General features: G+C 33.4%; 3 protein-coding genes and 1 long non-coding RNA gene across 7 annotated transcripts; 2 read left to right on the top strand and 2 right to left on the bottom strand.

The window, feature by feature from the left end:
- The first annotated feature begins 1,235 nt into the window (after positions 1 to 1,235).
- On the top strand, positions 1,236 to 3,251 carry LOC144431458 (microfibril-associated glycoprotein 4-like). The gene is made up of 3 exons (XM_078119612.1): positions 1,236 to 1,327; positions 1,886 to 1,982; positions 2,375 to 3,251. The coding sequence occupies exons 1-3, from the start codon at positions 1,246 to 1,248 to the stop codon at positions 2,694 to 2,696; spliced, it is 501 nt and encodes a 166-aa protein (XP_077975738.1). The 5' UTR covers positions 1,236 to 1,245; the 3' UTR covers positions 2,697 to 3,251.
- Positions 3,252 to 3,656: 405 nt separating this feature from the next.
- Positions 3,657 to 9,514, bottom strand: LOC144431451 (uncharacterized). Of its 3 annotated transcripts, XR_013480017.1 has the most exons (9): positions 9,436 to 9,514; positions 8,692 to 8,871; positions 8,408 to 8,484; positions 8,238 to 8,327; positions 7,851 to 8,008; positions 4,874 to 7,702; positions 4,473 to 4,535; positions 4,089 to 4,234; positions 3,657 to 3,943 (listed from the first exon to the last, which is right to left on the bottom strand). XR_013480017.1 is itself a non-coding variant. In XM_078119587.1 (5 exons), the coding sequence occupies exons 1-5, from the start codon at positions 8,978 to 8,980 to the stop codon at positions 7,669 to 7,671; spliced, it is 648 nt and encodes a 215-aa protein (XP_077975713.1). In that variant the 5' UTR covers positions 8,981 to 9,133; the 3' UTR covers positions 4,570 to 7,668. The 3 variants fall into 3 exon arrangements, 1 of the variants encoding a protein (XP_077975713.1); XR_013480016.1 differs by lacking the exon at positions 9,436 to 9,514 and having other exon boundaries at positions 8,692 to 9,133; XM_078119587.1 differs by lacking the exons at positions 3,657 to 3,943; positions 4,089 to 4,234; positions 4,473 to 4,535; positions 9,436 to 9,514 and having other exon boundaries at positions 4,570 to 7,702; positions 8,692 to 9,133.
- Positions 9,515 to 11,988: 2,474 nt separating this feature from the next.
- LOC120333078 (uncharacterized) lies at positions 11,989 to 14,901 on the bottom strand. Of its 2 annotated transcripts, XM_039400431.2 has the most exons (6): positions 14,771 to 14,901; positions 14,169 to 14,354; positions 13,896 to 13,972; positions 13,727 to 13,816; positions 13,328 to 13,485; positions 11,989 to 13,181 (listed from the first exon to the last, which is right to left on the bottom strand). In XM_039400431.2, the coding sequence occupies exons 2-6, from the start codon at positions 14,329 to 14,331 to the stop codon at positions 13,145 to 13,147; spliced, it is 525 nt and encodes a 174-aa protein (XP_039256365.2). In that variant the 5' UTR covers positions 14,332 to 14,354; positions 14,771 to 14,901; the 3' UTR covers positions 11,989 to 13,144. The 2 variants fall into 2 exon arrangements, with proteins under 2 accessions (XP_039256365.2, XP_039256363.2); XM_039400429.2 differs by lacking the exon at positions 14,771 to 14,901 and having other exon boundaries at positions 14,169 to 14,698.
- A 1,739-nt stretch (positions 14,902 to 16,640) lies between these two features.
- On the top strand, positions 16,641 to 17,751 carry LOC144431246 (uncharacterized). The gene is made up of 3 exons (XR_013479882.1): positions 16,641 to 16,720; positions 17,043 to 17,139; positions 17,707 to 17,751. It is a non-coding gene; the product is annotated as an uncharacterized LOC144431246 (long non-coding RNA).
- Positions 17,752 to 24,635: the final 6,884 nt, after the last annotated feature.

The raw sequence follows: 24,635 nt of genomic DNA, 5'->3' as shown, positions 1-24,635 counted from the left end.
GTGGAAAAACGGTCGTTTCGTATCCGAAGGTTTTTGTGAAAATCCTGATCAATAAGGTTAACATTCTCGAGTTTGTATTAGAAAATACTATTTTGACTCTACAATTATCACCATTTTTTTTTTCTAATATTCGATATAATTTGCCAATTTTCTTTATTATTGACAACTTATTCGTACCAATTCAATAGAACCCGAACATGAATTTCAGACACGATTTCAAAAGGAATGCCCTAAGCTAAATGTAATATATATTCAAGGCAAGCGGTAATTATCAAGAAAAGCAAATAATGTTTCGGAATATTTCCATCTGGGTTTAACCAAACCTATATTTGTGTTGAAATATATGTTATTGTCATTTATCATTTCCTATTATGTAATATATTCTTATTTTTTTACAGAAATAGTTACTAATCTAAAACTAAGAGTTGCATCTGCTAAGAGAAAAGGTAGCTTTGGAACCATAAACCGTCTTAATATTTTGGTTGCTGTTGGAACAATGAATTATTTTACGTTTGAACCACTTTGAGAATCGCTTTCAAATTGCCGTTGTTGCAGATAAATGTGTTTTGACGCCAATCTGATTTTTCGTAATTTCTTTGGTCTGGTTTCGCCCGTTGTGTAATCTTATATTTCCAATAGGAAACATTTCACTCTCATGTTGATTTTTGCGAGTTGATGTTGCTTCATAAGAAATATATACGCACGTTCCTCTTTTGTTATCGCTCTGCAACTAGTTTTATGAAGACGAGCATTAACATTATTTTAATGCTTGCTTATATATTTTTAAAAATTTTTTTTCCTAATTTTCTTTCTAGATAAAGGATCATATTGTGATAAATTATTTCAAAGAGATGCAAAAATATGGAATGGAACTGGCGGGGTTTTCAAGGGTGATGACATCATTGTGAACAAAGATGTTTATTGTGACCAAACAACTGATGGAGGGGCATGGCTGGTATGTATATTCTATATAAATTTTAGGGAAATATCAAGTGAAAATAGTTTTATATCAATACTAAATTGTAATTTGGATATATTCTAATCTACCTATATTCTACCTAATTAACGACAAATAAAATGTTGTAGGAAGGGGTAAGATTGACTTGTGTTTACAAACTTTACTACCTGATAATTATGAATGTATGCTATAAGTAATAAAATGTTCTTGTTCTAATATTATCCTGCTAAGACATCTGCATAATAAGGTAACCATGTACTTCTTTACATTAGGTGTTTCAACGTCGAATGAATAGCTTAGTCAATTTCTATCGTGATTGGAATGATTATGTAATTGGATTCGGGGAAACGCCGAATGAGCATTGGCTTGGTATGATAGCTTTGTACAGCATAAACAAAATCTGAATCACTGTTTAGGTCTAGACCAGGGATGGCGAACAACTGACCAGTCAGGTCACAAAGTGCCCACAATGTGTTTTCGGTGACCCGCCAAGTCACATATCAATGCAAAAAACATAATAACATCTCTGTGACAAAAATCGAACGTAATAAATTAATGAAATGCGTTGAAAGCAAATCTAGGTGCATTTTATAAAACAACTGTGGATTGTGTGCACGAGTGTTTGAAGTTTCTGGAAGGCGATACGGATTAAAAGTTTGAAAAACTTAGACCCGATATTTATTTCATCATGCACAATAAAATTTCGACATCTCCACAGCTTACTCCACACAAGCGCCTTGCGTTTTCATTTATTTATAGAATCGGTAACATTGTAACTGAAACAAACCTTTTGTATAGTGGTAGTAAATTAATTAATGAATTAAAACAATCCTCTACTCATAGCTTAGAAATTGGATTGCGGCAGTAAACATCCGACAAGATACTATTTTTGTATGTATGTCTTATAAATTTTATCACTTCTTGTAGGTCTTGAAACTTTGCATCAATTAACTTCTTCCAACAGCTACGAACTATTGATTGACATGGAGGATTGGGAAGGAAATAAACGCTACGCAAGATATTCGTGAGTTATGAATTTATCGATTAAAATTGCGTTAACTAATACGTATTTCTACTTAATCATGCCTATTAAACATTTTACACTTATTGGGATCTATTTGAAACTGCACTTTACAAACAGACAGTAATTGGAATAATTGATAGATTTTTAAAAATTAAATATATACATCAAAAGATATGGGTGAAAGAACATTTTGAACGTTTTTTAAAACTATTTGGGTTTGTCTACCCAAATAGATAAGTTATTTGTCCAATAATTAATTTTTAACTAGTTCAAAAGCAGTTTGTTTATAAGTGAGGTTTTCGATACAATAGAAAGTCTACCAACGTTTATACTAGCTTTCACATGGATGTGGCGATAGATTCCCGGGTAAATTGAATATTTTCCACATCCAGGAACTTTCGAGTAGCAAATGCGGCATCATATTATACTCTCTACGTAAGTGGATACTCGGGGAATGCTGGTGATTCATTTTGTCGACACAATGGATCCAATTTCACTACGAAAGATAGAGATTACGATGACCACGTTGGCAATTGTGCAGTGTTGTATAAAGGAGCCTGGTGGTACAGTGCGTGCCATTCTTCCAACCTTAACGGCCATTACTTCGTAGGAGGAAATCATGATTCTTACGCTGATGGTGTGGAATGGAGTGCTTGGAAAGGCCATTATTATTCACTTAAATTCACAGAAATGAAAATAAGAATAAAAATTTAGTTTTACTGCAAAATACGCTTTTATATTACGTCTATTACCATAATATGTTGTTGGTAAAGTGACTAGCTATAGCTGTCACATTGTTTAATGATATAAACTAAATACAAAAAAGTTGTGGAATATTTGAGGGAAAAGTTTGAAGTTTCAGATATATTTTTCCTACTACAGTTTTTAAATGGCTTATTTTAAAAAGTAGTGTATATTCTAGTTTAAATAAAATAAAACATTCCAATACATGGGTCATCGTGTTTCAAAATATATTTTTCATGCTATGCATTGTACTAGTCGAGTTTATCGAACATTGAAATAAATATCATTGCTGTAATTGTTATGTAACGTTATGCATTGAATCAATAGCATCTCCGGATAATTTAACTTTCAAAGATGTAAATATATTTCAGAATTTAAATACCTGCTTCTGAGGATTTACCAATTAAAAGGATTGTTCATTGTAAACATGTTTCAACCTTAAAAAATGTTCGAATTATATGCGTTGTATTAAAAAGTTCTGCTTGTCGTTATAAATATATTTCCTGATATCATTTGTACATTTTGCGATAAAATACACGAACAGGAATTTTGGATTCCAAAGATGTCAATTTTTGTTTGGCTTGATGGTATTGAATTGCATATCAAAATACTAAAAATTTCGAAGTCTATTGAAACTAAATATTTACTTCTCAAGTTATGAATTATAACAATCATTTGTCACAGACGCTTGGAAGAATAATACTGTTTTATTGCTTTAATAAAGTAAGCATGAACAAAATTAAAGGTATGCATCAAACCAAAAAGTTATACTGTATAGTACAATGTAATAGTCAAATACTGCTACAGCAGTTAACATGTTCTCTACAACATATAAATGATGATAAGAAATATTTCAATTTACACAACTTATTCGTCAGACCGAAAGAATCTTAATTATTCAACCACAAGATAGATATCTCTGGGAGTCAGTGGAATAATGAACAGATTCTCAGGAAAATCGTTCAAAACAAATGCAAAGGCGTGAAAAAACTATGAAGAAATTGAGAATGTTAAATAATGACCATGTATAAAATGCTTCAACGTGTATGTATAGAAATTATTAAAAAAGTATCGGAAATTGTAAGAAAAAAATGAAACGGCGTGGATAAATAAAAATCGATATATCGCATTAAATAAATAAAAAAACATAAAAAAATAAACATTGAGTAAGAAAATGGTTTTAATGTTCGTTGCTCAAGTCCTCATTGATGTAAGATCTGAAAATGAAAAAAACATGGGCTAATATAAATTTATTGAATTCCAAAACTACAGTCGAATGAAAAAGTGAAAAATACGCAAAATGATGCAATTTATCAAACCAACTGCAAAGATGAAGTTCATGAAAATTCTTTATATTTGTACCTTCGTTGATATTCTCCGTCGTCCTCTTGGCTCGTGAATGGTCCTTCTTTTCAATGAATCCAATCTCTTTCCCTTGCGTAAAAGGTAATGCCATTCACCAAATATTTCTCATGGCATAATGTGTCTTGAGAACGTAGGCATGCAATCTTCATCAAAAAAAAATAAAAAAAGCTTTGAATAAAAAAATTACAACCTCAAATTCAGCTCAAATACCAGTTTGAATGCATTTTGAATGGATGAGTAGTAAAGATGACGTCAGATTGACTTCAGTTTTATATCAAAGGCGACTGCTGACAAGACAATTCAAAGCAAAAGTTTTCAACAAAGCATATATTAATTTACTACGATCTTTTGGAAGAATTTCTTTTTAAGTGATAATCGCACCTTTTCTTTAATTCCCAAGTCAAAAACAGATGTTTCGGAAACTAAACGTCCTCCGTTGATTTTCTGCGATGGTGAAAAATTATTTTAGATTTTAGTAATAATTTTTGTATACAAGAAGGTAGGTTGAAAATATTAAATCTGGAAAAAATACATGTTGGCGAATCGCATCTGATTAACTGATACCGATAATCTTTGCGTCACGTTTGTCATAACACGCAGTAGATTGCACTAAAATAATATTAAAACACATATATTATGTTTGCGTAAAATCAATAAGTGTAAAAAAGTAAAATGGAAATATATTATCTAAAATGGAAAAATCACGTATATTCTGGATAAAGCTTTATTTCTTGACCAGATGAAAATTCTCTAAAACCAATTAATATACATTATGTATATACCTCTGTCTTGCATTTTTAGCATTTCTTTTATGGCCCTTTACGTGGTGTTGTTTTTGTCTTCTAGTATCTCTCTTTTCACATTGACCATCTCATCAGTATCACATTTTCCTGTACTCGACATCATCTTTATTTTCTCGCAATCACTTTGAACATGGACAACCCATGACTTAATTGAAGCACTAAGTTTAGAATTGGCAGCAATACGGTTTGAATCAAAATTAAATCTAAAAAAAATAGGTAGGAACAAGCATTAGCTACATAATTCATAAATTTGGCTGATGATTTTGGCACGACGGTCAAACAAATTTGGGAAACACTGGGCTGTAGGAAGGATTGCAATGTGACACATTTGGATTTCCCATGGGACACGAAAACTCTTTGATTTTCGGGCAAATGTTGGTAAATAAATTTCATATATATTTAAGCATAGCCCTCTTGTTACTTATAAAGAGCAAGATATTTATAAATAGCATTAACAATATACTTCGTGAAGGGGCTGCTGGACACATGTATAATAGTTATGAATATAAAGTTAACAAACTCCTCGTTGTTTTGAATGTCTCTTCGTACATGTAGCTCTATTTAGAACACGCTAAACTTAAACTTAACAATTTTTATTGAATTTTATTCTTATGGGATTCCCATGGGATGGGAATGGGATGAAATATATGTCCCATGGACAAACCTGCCGATAATTATCAAAGAATAAAGTGATATCATGTAAAACATATGCACTCAAACATACGTAACTAATTATGATTCATGCCTGATATTGATGGAACTTCAATTAATTTGCAAATTTTTATAGAATTAAAACTTTTGCGTTTCTAAATACAATAAAAAAATATAAAAAATTCTAAAATAATAAATTACAATATTAAATTTGTTGTTCAATCATTATTGAAAGATAAAAAGGCATCAGAAACATATTGTGTTATTATACGATAAATATTTCAATAAAATGACATTAAATTTGATAGTATTGCATTGTAGATGAAGTGAACAAGGTTGACAGTAAACACAAACACAAATTACTTTCAAAGATGCCGTATTCAAACTGTTTGTCATTTGTAAAATTTCTCCAATCAAATAATTCGACTTCTAGAAATCAATTTCGTAAAACGCAACAAATTGAAGTTATTTGTTGAATTATAAGTTTTAAATCTTAATATTAATGTCGATTCCAGGATAGAATCAATTACAATGGCATAATATAACTCTTATAAGAAGCAATTGTCGAATACAAGCAATTCACAAAACCATTTAAACTAGATTCCTCAATTTTATTTATGTCCCGAGTTATGATTTACAACTTAGAACAGGGCTTCCCAACGGTGTCCAGGTGAAGCCCCAGGGGTCCACAGCATAATTGCAAGGGGGTCCACAGATAAAGTGCTAAATATAATAAATGAGTACATTTCATTAAAGTTGTTGCATTTTTCATATGTTGTTGAATAAACTGAAATAAACGAAAGAGCAGCGAAAGTTGGATTAGTGGTCAATTGGATCTCGATGCTTGCGGATAACAAGCAGCCACAAGGTTCTCAATGTAACTTCTGTTAGTTTTCTTACCAATAAATTTTGTTAGAGAATTTAAAAACTTCAATATATTCAATAAAGACTATTTGTTTTGAGTACTAGGAAACTCGCGGACAGTCGGGGGACAAAACTGTCCAAATCTATGTGAGGTGTCTTAGGGTTTTGAATTGAAAAGGAAAATAATTGAATAAATCTATCTTAGCTACACTAAGTAAAGTGCTTTGATCATAGAATATTTAAAATTGGAATCAAAATTAATATGCAAACTTAGTACCAGAACCAAACAAAATGAAAAGCTTAAACGCAACAAGCAAGGACCACAGGCATACCTTCCCGTCAGTCCAATCAAATATGGTAATAATACTGATTACATTAAACCTGAATAGTTCTATCAAGACAGCAAGTGATTTAACTTGGACATCTCCAATGAACACTTGTGGGTCCATACGAATTTAAAAAAAATTTAGGGGTTCATGGCGAAAAAGGTTGGAAAGCCCTGACTTAGAGGAACAATCTTCTCTCACTGATGGTTGGCAAATAACTCATGAACGCAATATTAAACCAAATTTGAATATACATTAAAGATACGCAACAAGACTACAAAATATAAACATAAAATCTTCACATGAAATTGATAAATGCCTCACATTGTCAGGTGTAAAATATAAAAAAAAAATAATAATAAAAATTCAGTTTACGCAACATATTCAAACGTTGATTAAAATATTTTGAACGTTTTATATAAAAAAAAAAATAACAATTGGCGATACATGTTTTAAAAATTTTTCATTTTTAAAGCACTCTATGCGAAGTTAAAATGCAAAACGATTCAGAAATATAACACGCATTGCACTCGGTCAATAAATGCATAACTCTTGTGGTCGAGCTTGACTTGAGCAAAATTCGAAAATATGATTAAAAAAACATAGAATATATGAGTAAGTACCAGCAGTTTATTAAATTTCGTTCGAACAATAATTCTTAAATTTGAGTTTACCCACGTATACTCAGCGTCGTATATTTATATGGTTCGTAGATTATTGAAATATGCTGAATAACGCAAAATGGGCGTGTGTATCGGGAATTTTTATGGTAACATATCTAAATTATGTTTTCACATTTGACCGAATAAAATACACGGCGACATTTCTGAATAAAAATGGAAACAAATATACACCGAAAATATTAAAATTAAAACAGTATAGGAAACTATAAATGAATAAAATAATTGAATAAAATATTGCTAATAAGTAAAATTATTCTTCGTTGAAGTCCTCGTCGATGTAAGATCTGAAAATGTAATAACATGAGCTAAAATGAATTTTTAATTAAATTCGAATAATTATAAAGAAATAGCGAAAACAAGACGCAAAATGCTGTAATTCACTTAACCCACTGTAAAGAAAACAATTCATTTGGAAGTTCATTATATTTATACCTTCGTTGATATTGTAGGATTCTCCCTCGTCCTCTTGGCTCGTGTATGGTCTTTCTTCTTAATGAATCCAATCTCTTCTTCTTGTCAACGTAAAAGATATTGCCATTCACCAAATATTTTCGATGACATATTGTATCTTGAGAGCGTAGGCATGCGAGCTTCATCAGAAACATATGGAAAATAAAAATAGTTTTGAATAAAAATATTACAACATTAAATTCAACTCAAATAATAGTTTCAATGCATTTCGTGATTGCGTCAGATTGACTTCAGTTTAATATCAAAGGCGACTGCTGACAAGACAATTTAAAACAAATTTCACAATCAGGCTTATATTTAATTTAGCACAATTTTATGAAAATAAACCTTTCCATTTGATAATCGCACCTTTTCTTTAATTTCTAATGTCCACGACGAATCTTCTGAATCGAAAACAGATGTTTCCGAAAACAAACGTCCTCCGTTAATCTTCCACGACTGGAAAAATATTTTTATATTCAAGTAAATATTTTTTATGTAAGTAAATAGGTTTTAAATGATAAATCTAGAAAAAATACCTGCTGGCGAATCGCGTCTGACCAACTGATCCCAATCTTCTTTGCGTCTTCTTCGTCAGAGCACATAGTAGATTGCACTAAAATAATATGGAAACATGTTATATTTGGACAAATTTGTTAGATGCTCCGTTCTAGAGAAAATAAAAAAAGTAGAATGATAATAATATAACCCAAAATACATGAAATCACATAGGCCTGTATTCAAGTATTCTCAAGAAAGTTTTGTTTCTTGGCACGCCTTACATCTCTGAATTCAATCAATGGCGATTATTTAGTGTAGATACCTCTACGGTGTATTTCCAGCTTTTCTTTCGTATCCTTTTCCGCGCTGCTGTCTTTGTCTTCTAATCTATCTTTCATTCGGTCTGCCTCTGCCTTCAACACCTTCCTCGCATCCTCAATCACCTGCTCAATCATTTCCTTCACCATCTCCATATCAATGTCTTGATCACGAATTCCTTCATCTGCCAAAACATTCAATTCCGTCACATTACCCTCAACTGATTTACTTACCTCAATAACTTCTTCGCCATCTTCATCCTCTGATGAAAACTTAGAACAAGGGCAACCCATGTCACAATATAGTAACTATGTTACTTTAATATCAGAAGTAGTCTAGTTTGGATTAAATCTGAAAAATATAGTGACCAAAACAATTGTTAGAACCATTGTGTAAGATAGTGCAGTACAGACATTGTAAGACTTCAATAAGTTGCTTCGTATTTACAGACAAGGGGTCAGATAACAACCTATGAAAAATTAGTGAAAAGTAAAAATCCCAGCCATTTGATGTCCTAAATGATTAAGTATAAGGTACGATAATTTGTAGGCATACAATGACTGATCCCCCCTTTTTAACATTTCATTTGATTATTGCCATCTTCCGATATTGAAGGGACATTTTAAAAATTCGCACTAAAATTAGGACACAGTTCTAACTAACGATAACCTTAGTTTCTTACTGCCGGCACCACCAGTATTAAAGTATAAGTTGAACTGAAATTTAATTTTTAGATTTAAAACTTTACCATAAAAGTAACAAGGTTATAGGAGCTAAATAAAAGTCATTCATCATTCATTCTCCAACTGTTCGACAAACGTCACCCTCCTGTCGAAAATCAGCCCACCGTCGCCGGACAAAAATAAATTGCAAAATCCGATTGCTCAGGTCTCCAAGGTGATCCAAGTATCCATCGCAACTCTGTCAAATTCATTGTTGCGTAATATCGATGTTCGTGTCAAAGTTCAGAATTCTCATTGGTTTGTCTTGGAAATAAGTCCCCTATTTGTTTATTATTTAATGATTATTAATGTAATATAGAACATCGTCCTAAATTAAATTGAAAAATCACACAAATAAATGGGTATGTCACAATTTGCATCATAATTTTCGCAAGAGCTACCGCGTTATTAGCCAATCATAAACGTTGCATTAAAGGTTGTCATGCTGGATATTATTATGGCGTCATAAACAGTCCAACTATCGATCAAGGAATACTAAACATTTTGAGGTAGTGGTGCAGGAATGTGCTCGTTCGTATTAATTTGACCATGAGCCCTCGGTCTCATGCGTGGTGTATTAAATCTGGTAAACAATGCAAAAGCGATACCTTCTTAATACCAGGTTTGTTTAGACCAGCCGAAAAATACATTGCGCCATAGGCCTATATATAGGGTTACCATAATTTTTGACTTCAAAGCGGGACGCCTCCAAGGACACGACCCCTTAGATGTGATTCTGTAACTTTACAGTTTCCGATTTCACTACATTGGCCTACATTTAAAGCCATCCCGGCTGTCTTTATTGACCATATTGTCATCGAGAGTTCATGCGCATATGTATTCTCTGTCTAAATATCGGGTTCAGTTCGAAAAATAGATGGAATATAGGCTAAAGATACAAATGATCCGAATTTAGATTTTTTATGTACAGCAAAAAGAATAATAAAATAGTCTGCCGTTTCCAAGTATTGAGAATTTACTTATTCGCCCAAGCAAGCTTTTCTGTAGATAACACCTTCAAAAAAACGTTGTTCAATGTTACATTCACGTGAACGTCCGAACAGGACCAATTAGAATTGATTTTACATGTGATACGTTCGCTAACAATGTTAGCGGGAAACAACGAAACAAACAGAATAACGCATTCACCTTCAGTAAATAGGCTTGCGTTGCGCTACACAGCAACAACAGTGATTAGAACATGTTCGTGTATTATGCTGGATGGCTGAACGCCAAAGCGGGACTTTTGGTTGACTTGTCGGGACGGCTGGACAATATGATAAAAAGCGGGACTGTCCCGCCTAAATTGGGACGTGGTAAGTCTACCTATAAACAGTGATGAGCTGGAAAAAATGGAACAACCGGAACGCACCTAATTCGCAAAAAATGTAATATATTCACAACACGACGCGGACATTTACAGAACTGCTAAGAAATTATATGAAATATGTTTGTGTAAAATTATAAAAGTATTCATAGCAATTTAATGCAAATCCTATTATTAGAAAGGCATAGAAGTTTTCATGGGGTCAAAGGTCGGGGAAACATCTATTACACGTTACTGCTGTACTATTTATTTGCGTGATGTGACGTAAAAAGATTTACGAATTATGATGTAACAAAACATAAATTAATAACTAAGTTTACCAGAGAAACTAGACTTTTTGTACCACAATTTTATTTTAACAACAGGAACGCAAATGCAGTAAAATGTCCAACAGACGGAACGGAACGCCTTTCCGGTGCGTTCCCGCTAAAGCTCACCACTGTATATATAGCAAGGAAAAAATTTTCAAGAAGTTTTCGTCAAGTTCAATGATTCACCTCGTGAATATTTCTATATAAGTTTCGAAGCTATAGTCGTCGAGAAACATTTTCGAAATACCGCGTTTACCCGAAAATAAGTGACTTGCAAGACATCCAGTGGATGATGATATGGTCATGCTGTTTAGCGGTATTGTCTGTAAATAAAAACGTGTTTTTTTATCAGTAAATGGATATCGGTTTTCATATTTTGTATATTTCTGAAGTTGGTAAATCTCCACTTCGTACTTCGTTCGTACTTTATTTTTGATGAATGAAAATAAAAAACATCCACTAAAAGAAAATTGAAGTAAGACACTGTCTTATTTTCGCGGAAACACGGTATAACTTACAAATTTGAATTACAGCACATTTAATACGGAGAGCGCTGTGTAACGTTTTGTCACATTGATGTTATTCGTGTTAGGATTTTTTGGGTTGTTTTAGCTGTAAAATTTTCTAATTTCTTTGCTACTAATTAAACTATCATTTTTAAATGCACAGCACTTGAACACCGAAAAAGTCGCTTTTTTGACTTTTTTCCGAGTTCTGCGAGACCCAATTTACCATCCTAAATTTTGCTTTTTTATAAATAAATTCTTTCATTTTATATTTTATTGTTATATTAAATTACAATCAGTCCACACAAAATTACCAAAAGAAATTTTGAAGTATTAAAGCAAACCGGCGATGTACTTAATTGGATTTCGATGCTTGCGGATAACAAGCAGCCACAAGGTTCTCACTGCAACTTCTGTTAGTTTTTTACCAATAAATTTTGTTAGAAAATCAAAACTTCAATATATTTCAAAAACCTTTTTGTTTCGAGTACTATGAAACCAGCGGGCAGTAGGGTGACAAAACTGCCCCAACCTATGTGCGGTGACTTAGAGTTCTGAATTGAAACGAAAAATAATTAAATAAACCTATCTTGGCTACATTAATTGAAGTGCTTTGATCTTTAAATATTTAAACTTTGAATCAAAATGAATATGCAAACTTAGTACCAGAACCAAACGAAAAGCGTAAACTCGATAAGCAAGGACCACAGGCATAGCTTTCCGCAAGTCCTATTGAATATATTAATACTACTAATTACACTAAAATTGAATAGTTCTGTTAAGACAAGACATCAAGTGATTTAACTTGTGTATCTCGAATAAACATTTTGGGGTCCATATGACTTTGAATAAAAATTTACGGGTTCATGTTGGGAAGCCATTACTTAGAGTAACAATATTCTCTCACTGATGGTTGGCAAATAGCTCATTAACACAATATTAAACCAAATTTGAATATACATTAAAGATACACAACAAGACTACAAATTATAAATATAAAATTATTACATAAAATTGATAAATGCCTCACATTGTCAGGTGTAAAATATAAAAAAAAAAATAATAATAAAAATTCAGTTCACGCAACATATTCAAACGCGATTAAAATCATTTGGACGTTTTATTAAAAAAAAATACCAATTGGCGATACATGTTTTAAAACTTTTTTATTTGTAAAGCACTCTATGCGAAGTTCAAATCTAAAACGATTCGGAAATGTAGCATGCATTGCACTAGGTCAATAACGCATAAAAATTGTATGAATAAAAAAACATAGAATATATGAGTAAGTACCAGCAGTTTATCAAATTTCGTTCGAACATTAATTATTAAGATTGAGTTTACCAACGTACTTAACGTCGTCTATTTATCTGGTTCATAGATTATTGAAATATGCTAAATAACGCAAAGTGGGCGTCTGTATCGGGAATTTTTATGGTAACATATCTAAATTATATTTTTATATTTGACCGAATGAAATACACGCCGACATTTCTGAATAAAAATGGAAACAAATTTACACCAGAAATAATAAAATTAAAACAGTATAGATGAATGAAATAATTGAATAAAATATTGCTAATAACTGAAATTAGTCTTCGTTGCTCAAGTCCTCGTCGATGTAAGATCTGAAAATGTAATAACATAAGCTAAAATAAATTTTTAATTGAATTCAAATAGTACAATGAAATAGCGAAATGAACACGCAAAATGCTGCAATTCACTTAACCAACTGCAAAGAAAAAATTCATGTGAAAGTTCATTATATTTATACCTTCGTTGATATTGTAGGATTCTCCCTCGTCCTCTTGGCTCGTGTATGGTCTTTCTTCCTAATGAATCCAATCTCTTCTCCTTGTCAACGTAAAAGATATTGCCATTCACCAAATATTTTCGATGACATATTGTATCCTGAGAGCGTAGGCATGCGAGCTTCATCAGAAACATATAGAAAATAAAAACAGCTTTGAATAAAAATATTACAACATTAAATTCAACTCAAATAATAGTTCCAATGCATTTCGTGATTGAGTTCTAAAGATGACGTCAGATTGACTTCAGTTTAATATCAAAGGCGACTGCTGTCAAGACAATTTAAAACAAATTTAACAATCAGGCTTATATTAATTTACCACAATTTTTGAAAATAACCCTTCCCATTTGATAATCGCACCTTTTCTTTAATTTCCAATGTCCACGACGAATCTTCTGAATCAAAAACAGATGTTTCTGAAAACAAACGTCCTCCGTTGATCTTCCACGACTGAAAAAATATTTTTATATTCAAGTAAATATTTTTTATGTAAGTAAATAGGTCTGAAATGATAAATCTTAAAGTATACCTGTTGGCGAATCGCGTGTGACCAACTGATCCCAATCTTCTTTGCGTCTTCTTCGTCAGAACACATAGTAGATTGCACTAAAATAATATGGAAACATATTATATTTGGCTAAATTTGTTAGATTCTTCATTCTAGAGAAAGTAAAATGATAATAAGATAACCTAAAATACATGAAATCACATAATCCTGTATTCAAGTATTCTCAAGAAAGTTTTGTTTCTTGGCCCGTCTCACATCTCTAAATTTAATCAGGGGCGATTATTTAGTATATACCTCTACGGTGTATTTCCAGCTTTTCTTTTGTGTCCTTCTCCGCGCTGCTGTCGTTGTCTTCTAATCTATCTCTCATTCGGTCTGGGTCTGCCTTTAACACCTTCCTCGCATCCTCAATCACCTGCTCAATCATTTCCTTCACCATCTCCATATCAATGACCATGACGTGATCACGAATTCCTTCATCTGCCAAAACATTCAATTCCGTCACATCATCCTCAACTGATTTACTTACCTCAATAACTTCTTCGCCATCTTCATCCTCTGATGAAAACTTAGAACAAGGGCAACCCATGTCACAATATAATACCTATGTTATTTTAAAACTAGAGGTACTTAGTATTAAATCTAAAAAATATAGTGACAAAGGCAATTAGGACCATTGCGTAAGCAAGTATAGATTGGTGATATGCACGGTACGACAATGACTGGTCGCCTTATTCAACATTTCATTTGATTCTTGCCATCTTCCGATATTGATAAAATTGCTCGAAAATTAAGACACAGTCCGAACTAATGTTGAACTTAGGTTCTCACTGCTGCCGACACTACCAGTAATTTTAATTTGAAACAAAACTTAATTTTTAGATTTAAAACTTTACCCAGGGAATTACAAGATTGTAAGAGCTAAATGAAAGTCATTCATCATTCATTCTCCAAATCCAGGTTCTACAAAGTTAAAACGTCACCCTGCTGCCGAAAATCAACCTGCTGCCGCCAGATAAAAGTAAATCGCAAAATCCGATTGCTCAGGTCTCCAAGGAGATGGTATCCATCGCAACTCTATCAAATTCATTGTTACGTAATATTGATCATTCGGGTCAAAGTTCAAGATTATGGTTGATTTGTCATGAAAACAAACCTATTCAATGAATATTTATGTAATATAAAACATCGTCCTAAATTAAATTGAAAAATCATACAAATAAATGTGTTTGTCTCAATTTGCATCATAATTTTTGCAAGAGCTACCTCGTTATTAGCCAATCATAAACGTTGCATTATAAGTTGTCATGCAGGATTATTATGGCGTCATATACAGTCTAATCAGAGACAATGCATAACAACTATGCATAACTATGGTCTAATCATGGATTTGACATAACAATTATGTTATGCATTGTCTCTGGTCAAACTATCAATCAAGGAATACTAAACATTTTGATGTAGTGGTGCGGGAATGTGTTAGCTCACGTTACTTTGACCGTTAGCTCTCCGTCTCATACGTGGTACAATAAATCTAGCAAACAATGCGAATGCCATACATACTGTCCGTAACCAAATTATAGTATTTTAATACCAGTTTTTAAAACCAGCTGAAAAATACATTGCGCCGCATATAGCAAAATTTTTCCCTAAATCCTATGAATCCCCTTTGAGATATCAAATTGCTATTGAAGTTTCGAAGCAATAGTCGTCGAAAAACATTTCCGAAATATCGCGTTTTCCCGAAAATAAGACCCATACTGAACTTTCAGAATGATATTAATATTTGCCCTCCTCTTAAAATAAGACCTAGTGGCCTAGTCGAGAGCACGAAATTGAATTTGAAAATTTATGAGTCTAGTGACTTGCAAGACATTCCAGAAAATGATGATATGGTCATTTTTGAATAATCTATGTTTAGCAGTTTTGTTTTTAAATAAAATCGTGTTATTTAACAGTAAATGGATATCGGTTTTCATATTTTGTATTTAATTGTAATTTTGTTTTTGATAAATGAAAATAAAAAGCATTCCCTAAAAATAAGCCCTAATGTTATTTTATGAAAGAAAATTGAAGTAAGACACTGTCTTATTTTCGGGAAAACACGGTATAACTCACAAATTTGAATTACATGACGTTTAATACAAAAAGAGCTATCCAATGTTTGGTCACATTTATGTTGTTTATGTTAGGATTTTTTGTGTGTTTTAGCCGTAAAAAATCAAATTGTTTTGCAATTAATGAAGCTTTCAATTTCAAATACACAGCACTTGAAAAACACTGAAAAGTCGCTACCAAGCTATTACTCTTACTCATTTTATGACTTTTTTTCTGAGTTCTGCGAGACCCGATTTTTATCCCCAAATTTTGCTTTTTTATAGATCCAATCTTTCATTTTATATTTTATTGCTATATTCAATTACAATTAGTTCACACAAAATAACCAAAAGAAATTTTGCAAGCATTCTGTTATAATATTTTCGTCGTTCCTCGTTTCTCTGGTCTCGCTTTGCCCCGTTTTATAATCCTATATTTCCAATATGAAACATTATACCCACGAGTAATTTTTGCGAGTTTAAGTCGCTCCATAAAAATATATATACACACATTCCTCTTTTGTTATCGCTCTGAAATTAGTTTATGAAGACAAGCATTAACAGTATTTAAATTCTTGCTCATATATATATATATACTTTCGCTTCCTAGATAAAGGTTCGTATTGTGATAAGTTATTTCAAAGAGATGCAAAAATATGGAATGGAGCTTGCGGGGTTTTCAAGGGTGATGACATCTTTTGGAAAAAAGATGTTTATTGTGACCAAACCACTGATGGAGGAGGATGGCTGGTATGTTTATTCTATATATATTCCAGGAGAATACCAAGTAAAAATAGTTATATATTAGCAATATATTAAAATTTGGACATATAAGACATTCTACCCAATTAACGACAAAACAAAATGGTGTGGAACGGGGACAAAATTGTCCTAAGAATGACTGAAAAAAATTGTGTTTACAAACTTTTCCATGACTATTACGTATTAAATACTGCGGATTGTAATTGTATGCTAAACGTAATAAACGGTTTTCGTGACTTGTTATAACATAATCTTTCTAAGACATACTTTATATGCATAATAGAGTAAGTTACGCCCTTTATTTCATTAGGTGTTTCAACGTCGAATGAATGGCTTAGTCAATTTCTATCGTGATTGGAATGATTACGTAAATGGATTCGGGGAAACGCCGAGTGAGCATTGGCTTGGTATGACAGCATTGTACAGCTTAAACAAATTCTGAATCACTGTTCAGGTCTAGACCAGGGATGGCGAACAACTGACCAGCAATGTCACAAAGTACCCACCATGTGTTTTCGGTGACCCGCCAAGTCACATATTAATGCAAAAAACATACTAACATCTCTGTGACAAAAATCGAACGTAATAAATTAATGAAATGCGTTGAAAGCCAATCTAGGTGCATTTTATAAAACAACTTGAGGTTGTGTGCACGAGTGTTTGAAGTTTCTGGAAGGCGATACGGATTAAAAGTTTGAAAAACACCATAGCTTAGACCCAGATATTCATTTCATCATGCACAATGAAATTTCGACATTTCCACAGCTTACTCCACACAAGCGCCTTACGTTTTCATTTATTTATAGAATCGGTAACATTGTTATTGAAACAAACCTTTTGTATAGTGCTAGTAAATTAATTAATGAATAAATACAATCCTCTACTCATAGCTTAGAGGTTGTTTTACAAAGGTAAACATCTGACAATATATTGTTTTGTATGTTTGTCTTGATAAATTCTATCACTTCTTGTAGGTCTTGAAACTTTGCATCAATTAACTTCTTCCAACAGCTACGAACTATTAATTGACATGGAGGATTGGGAAGGAAATAAACGCTACGCAAGATACTCGTAAGTTAAAGATTTATCGATTAAAATTGCGTTAACTAATACGTATTACTACTTGAGCATGGCTATTAAACATTTCACACTTATTAGAATCTATTTAAAACACCACTTTACAAACAGATAGTAATTGGAATAATTGAAAGATCTTAAAAAATTGAATAAGTCAAATGATGTTGGTAAACACTCTAAACGCTTCTAAAACTATATAATATATGGATTTGTCTTCCGTAATACATAAGTTATTTGTTCGATGATAAATTAGTCTAACAGAAGTTTATAGGTGAAGTTTCCGATACAATAGAAGGACTATTAACGCTTGAACCACCTTTCACATGGATCCGGCAATAAATTCCCCGAGTTCCGGGTAAATTGTTTATTTTTTACATCCAGGAACTTTCGAGTAGGAAATGCGGCATCTTATTATACCCTATACGTAAGTGGATACTCGGGGAATACTCGTGATTCATTTTCTCAGCACAATGGATTCAAGTTCACTACGAAAGATAAAGATTACGATGACTACGATGAAAATTGTGCAGTGGTGTTTAGAGGAGCCTGGTGGTACAATTCGTGTCATTTTTCCAACCTTAACGGCCATTACTTCGTAGGAGGAAATCATGATTCTTTCGCTGATGGCGTCGAATGGAGTGAATGGAAAGGCTTTTATTATTCACTCAAATTCACAGAAATGAAAATAAGAATAAAACTTTAGTTTTACACCAAAATACGCTTTTATATTGCTCCATTTACCATATGTTGTTGGCAAAGTGACTAGCTATAGCTGACACATAGTTAAATGATATAAACTGAATACAAAAAAGTTGTGAAATATTTGAAAGAAAAGTTTGAGATTTCAGATATATTTTTCTACTACAGTTTTTAAATGGCTTATTTTAAAAAGTAGTGTATATCCTAGTTTTAAATAAAATAAAACCTTCCACTACATAGATCAGGGATGGCGAACCACTGACCCGCGGGTCACAAAGAGACCCACTGCGTTTTTCCGGTGACCCGCCAAGGCGCGAATGAAATAAAAACATACTACCATATCAGTGATAAAATTGATAAAACCCGCTCTAATTAAATTTAATAACAAGTAAACTGGTATAATGTACAGACAGTTGGAAAGCAGAGCCTCCTAACGCTCAAATTCAAGTTTTAATTTCCGGGTCGGTGGGGGAATTTCCAAAACTCCCAATCTTGGACGCGCATGTTCACCCCTGTATACCGTTATGCACCTATTGGCTGTGACATCGTTTATGACAAAACAATACAATTGATAGAATCTGATACAGCGTTCCCCTTCGGAAAAACAAGAACCAAAAGGCACTGCAGACTGGGGGTATAAAAGAACTAAATGCTACTTTGCATTTATTAGTTTCTCGCTCGCAGTGCCGTTAAGAGAACAAAATTTTTTAGACTCAAATAAAGACCTAGTAATCTGAAATAATAATGGGCAGCGTGAAAGTGCCTAAATGTGGTTAAAAGCCGATCGGAAAATTCCCTCCACAAACTCTTTAGCGGCGTGGAATTTTCTGCCGCATCATTCTAAACTCTTTTGGGTAATTCATATGCGTGTTTTTGTACACAAAACTACGCAACAACAACTGAAACTTAGGTATAAGATTTGCAAGATAAGATGCAGCAGCAAGTTTCCTATAGATTCAAACATTGATTAAATATCTGTGACCCATCCTCTTCCGTTCCATGATAAAAATATTTTTGACCTATTCATTGAAAAAAGTTTGCCATCCCTGACATAGATCATCGTGTTTCAAAATGTATTTTCATGATATGCATTCTACTAGTTTATCGGTCATTCAAATAAATATCATTGCTGTAATTGTTATGTAACGTTATGCATTGGATCAATAACATCTCCGGATAATTTAACTTTTGAATTTATATACCTGCTTCCCAGGTTTTACCAATTAAAAGAATTGTTCATTGTAAACATGTTTCAACCTAGAATATGTTCGAATTATATGCGTTGTATTGAAACGTTCTGCTTGAAACGAATAATCATTTTGGATTCCAAGATGTCAATGTTGTTTGGCTTAATGGTATTGGATTGCATATCAAAATACTAAAAATTTCGAAGTCTATTGAAACTAAAATATTTACTTCCGGGGTATGAATTATAACAATCATCCGTCACAGACGCTTGGAGGAATAATACTGTTTTATTGCTTTGATAAAGTAAGCTTGAACGAAATTGAACGTATGCATCAAACCCGAAAGTTATACTGTATAGTGCAGGGCTTCCCAAACTAGGGGCCGCGAAGAGAGCACCAATTTAACACAAAGTACCATATCAATTGTACTTTTTCAGACTCTTGATGCGAAATACAATTATTAAAAATAGTGTGAATCAAAAATTTCACGATTCCGAGTGAATACATCATCATAATACCGTGTTTCCCCGAAAATAAGACAGTGTCTTCAATTTTCTTTCGAAAATAACACTAGGGCTTTTTTGGGGGGATAGAGAATACCGAGATTTTTTATTATACAAAAAATGTATACCGATTTCCATTTGCTTATAAATAGTACTTTTTATTTAAAATAACTACTACGTATAGATTATTAACCATTTAAAAAATAGAAACCTTCTCTTGCTATCGACTTGAACTCGAACTTCATTGTATTGTGAAGCCCTCCAAAAATATGCTCAAGTTGCGACTCCCCGTGAAAATACGTATTGATCATATAAACAAACAAAACCTAACGACTATAGGGAGAAAGAGATGAGATGCTGGGATAAAGACTATCACCCTATATGTTCAAGTTCGATTCCCGCGTTATTGTTTTGACACGCGTTATGGAATGTGACTCCAATCTGGACTCCTTCAGACGATAATAAGCACACAGTGTTGATGCTAATCGTTGTTGTATATTATAGGAAGATGCACAATCCAAATTCCGAAAACAGATAAAATTGAGACACACTTAACTCTTAACACAGTAAATCAGGAGTGAATCAAAACACATCACACTTAACGCAGTAAAACAGAAGTGGATCTAAACACAATATTATGCAGCCCTCTCGACAAGCCGGGACGATACGTCATCAAATTGGTCGATACGAGAAAGGCAGTACATGTAATCAGTAATCAGTGTTGCTACAATAAAATGACCTATTGTGGGAAATGGAACACACTATTAAAATGAAAGGGTTAAATACATTATAATTCATAGTTACACAATGCACATTCGCTACACAATTCCCCATCGACAGTAAAAAAAATTAACTTGATAATTTTTTAAATTTTGGTGTCCGGCCGCCGAGAGATGAAGTGAAAGAAAACAAAATAACACGAATTAATAAAAGATATTGGTACGATATGATGAGTAATGGTTAAGGTATACAAGAGAATATACGCCGTTTACGAGAGAAAACAAAATACGAGAAAAAAATTCAAAGGGTCTCTATATGTTGCTTAGAAATGCTTAACATTTTAAAATGGAATTGTAACGAAATAGTAAACAAAATGGCGACAATACTTGAGAAAGAAAGGACCTAAAAGAATTTAAAACACTTTGATGTTTAAAGGAAGGGCCTGAGAAGAAAAAAATGGCGGATTTAGTACTCGAGAATTACACCGAAATTGGTTTGGTGTTTAAGATTGTAAAATTGGCGTTAGAGGTTATTTGAAACAAAATAATAAGAAAAAATCCTGTAAATTGAATAAAGAGTAATTTGACAGATTATTGAACCATTGAATCCCTGAAATTGAACCTGAATCAAATTCTGTATGAAGTAAAAGAACTCATGATATCTAAAAAACAAGACATTGATTAATAACAAGTAATTACAGAATAGAAAACTGACACTACACAATTATTTTATTTGTATGTTTTTTTCTGTTATATTTAAATTCTTATACTAAGGTGTTTTGATGTTTTATAGTGGATAATAATAGGAGAAAAGTAATAAAATACAAAACGATTAAAGTGATAAAATACAAGATGGTTAATAACGAGGCGACACATTGCGAGATACACACCATATACAATTCGCAACGACCGCCGGAATCGAGTTGACTTAATAGGGTGGGGATAAATTAAAAGGTTGTTACAGTCAAACTTTCGACTCCATTTGAGCTTGGGTGCTCGCACCTGAGAAGTTGCTAGCATTTTCCATCGATTCATCGTCAATTTCGACATCGGATAACTGGTGTATTTCTTGTTGTTCGTTGAATTGTACTACGGTTTGTCGTGGTATGCTGAGAAGTCGTTGTATTGGTTGCAGCAATCCATTTGTTAATGTACGGCGAACGGACATTCGGCAGTTTGGCAAGCTTCGATAGATGAAATAACCTATGTAAAGCAGGGGTACAACGAATAAAGCGTAAATGAGGCCAAATAGCGGCCACGCCTTTATGACGTAATCTGACAATGTCTTGGCAGTTGTAATTTACGTATAAAACAAAGCCATTGTATGCACAATAGACTTCGTTTGATTCAATGCAAGATTTCGTTAGTTGAGAACAAGTTTCGAAGGTTTTCAATGATCGGTATTTCCAATCGGTAAGATTGCCCGATGCATTGTAATATAACAAGAATTCGGTAGTGTTGAATTTCGGAAAGTTGCGAGCTCTACAAGATTTCGTATCTTCAACATTCCAAACAAATGTAAACACACCTTTCCGGCAAAAACCAGAATTGGGTGCGCATTGTCCGAGGTATTTGAACGTGTTTTTTGGTTGCGCTTGACGAAGAACAGCCATGAAATGGTTCGCCAGTAGGTCGTTGTACATTTACAAATCTTGGTATCAACATTTGTAAGAAGGGCAGATGTCTCGTAGATGTTTGCTGAACAATTCTTCATTGTATGAAGTTTGTGTCGGTTACAAATAGCTAGTTTGCGTATGTCGTAAGTCTGTCCATGTAACGATTTGTGACATAATTTCAGTAGTCCCTCAACGGCTTGCGTACTCATACAAAGCATGACAAAGCAAAGTATTGTGTAGTAAAATATGGTCATCAGATATCCATCTGAAATTCGCCTGATAGAATAAAGTCTTTGCTTAAATGGCGTGGGAGTTTTCTCAGCCTTCGCGGCCGATTTGATTGTTGCTGATTTGACATTTCCGGAGACGGCCGCAGTCGATGCGCTGAATTTGGAAAGGCTGCTGTCTTCATTGTTGCATTGCTGAATTACCATCATAAAGTTGATTTTCCAGTTGTTGAATTGATATTTCCAACTAATTGAATTGAATTTCCGAGCGGTGGCGTGTCTTTACACGTCGGAGGTCATCAAAATATAGGGATAAAGAGATGAGATGCTGATGCTGGGATAAAGACTATCACCCTATATGTTTAAGTTCGATTCCCGCGTTATTGTTTTGACACGCGTTATGGAATGTGACTCCAATCTGGACTCCTTCAGACGATAATAAGCACACAGTGTTGATGCTAATCGTTGTTGTATATTATAGGAAGATGCACAATCCAAATTCCGGAAACAGATAAAATTGAGACACACTTAACTCGTAACACAGTAAATCAGGAGTGAATCAAAACACATCACACTTAACGCAGTAGAACAGAAGTGGATCTAAACACAATATTATGCAGCCCTCTCGGCAAGCCGGGACGATACGTCATCAAATTGGTCGATACGAGAAAGGCAGTACATGTAATCAGTAATCAGTGTTGCTACAATAAAATGACCTATTGTGGGAAATGGAACACACTATTAAAATGAAAGGGTTAAATACATTATAATTCATAGTTACACAATGCACATTCGCTACACGACAGTCAGTAAAATCGCATTTGATGGCCCTGGTAGAAAGACTGCTTCATATAAATACGAAACGAAATTTTCTGTAAAAGTAGAAGATATGGTTTGGTTAAAACGTTCACGAATCACGAAATTTTGCGACGCCTCAGCAAACTTGAAACAACGCACTACCACGGGATTAGGTAAAAAACATTACTTGCGATATCGACTAAGTAAGTCTTTTTTAAAGGCGAGCGCTTATATTAACATCCGTTTTAAAATTCAGTCTTGGTCTTATCCTAGGGGAAACACGGTAGAATCATCGCGCTTGCATAACAAAGCATATTTTAATCGTAAAACCCGATTTGCTGGTGCTTGCATAACAATGACGGCTTTAATCCTTGGGCTAGCGGTTTTCGAGGGCGATTTGCTGAGTGCGACTCGAAACATATTACATATTATATTTATTCTAAATGTTTTATTGTTTCTCATTGTTGCAAATGATGTGTATATGAATCAAATTTATTTTACCATTTTATGTTGTTTACTTTATGTTACGTAGGGTCTCTTGTTACGCAAGATAAGAGGTAAACCCTAAATCAGGGATCGGCAACCCTTGGCACGCGAGAGGATTTCTCATGGCACGCCAAGTGATTTGAGACAGATTCGGATATCTATTTAAGTAGTTCGATAAACATTCTACATTTGAACAAAAAATAACAATTCGACAAATTCATTGAAAAAACATGCAATTTTCAACTGCAATCGACGAGGAGCCAAAATCTGTACGCGAAATCAGTGTAAATAAGCGTGTGCGGTGCGGTTTGCCACATTTTGCTACTTTCGGAAAAGCGATGGATCAGAGACCGAAATCTGTACGGGAAATCAGTGTGATTGAGCGTGTGCGGTGCAGGGTTGCGAGATTTGGCTACCTTCGGAAACTTTTTATACTACTGTTGGGTTACTTTTTGCCCTCTAAAAATCGTGATATATTGAATATTATTTTATCAATTCATACTTGGGCAATTCGTACAACTTTTCGCTAAAATCGCACATTGTTTTTGTCAGGACGTGTTATTTAGGCCGTAAACACTTTTAAGTTGGTGC

The sequence above is a fragment of the Styela clava genome, chromosome 13 (genome assembly GCF_964204865.1).
Source record: "Styela clava chromosome 13, kaStyClav1.hap1.2, whole genome shotgun sequence".
Taxonomy (NCBI): domain Eukaryota; kingdom Metazoa; phylum Chordata; class Ascidiacea; order Stolidobranchia; family Styelidae; genus Styela; species Styela clava.
The sequence above is the reverse complement of the archived record's forward strand: the minus strand, read 5'-3'. Positions and strand labels throughout refer to the sequence as shown.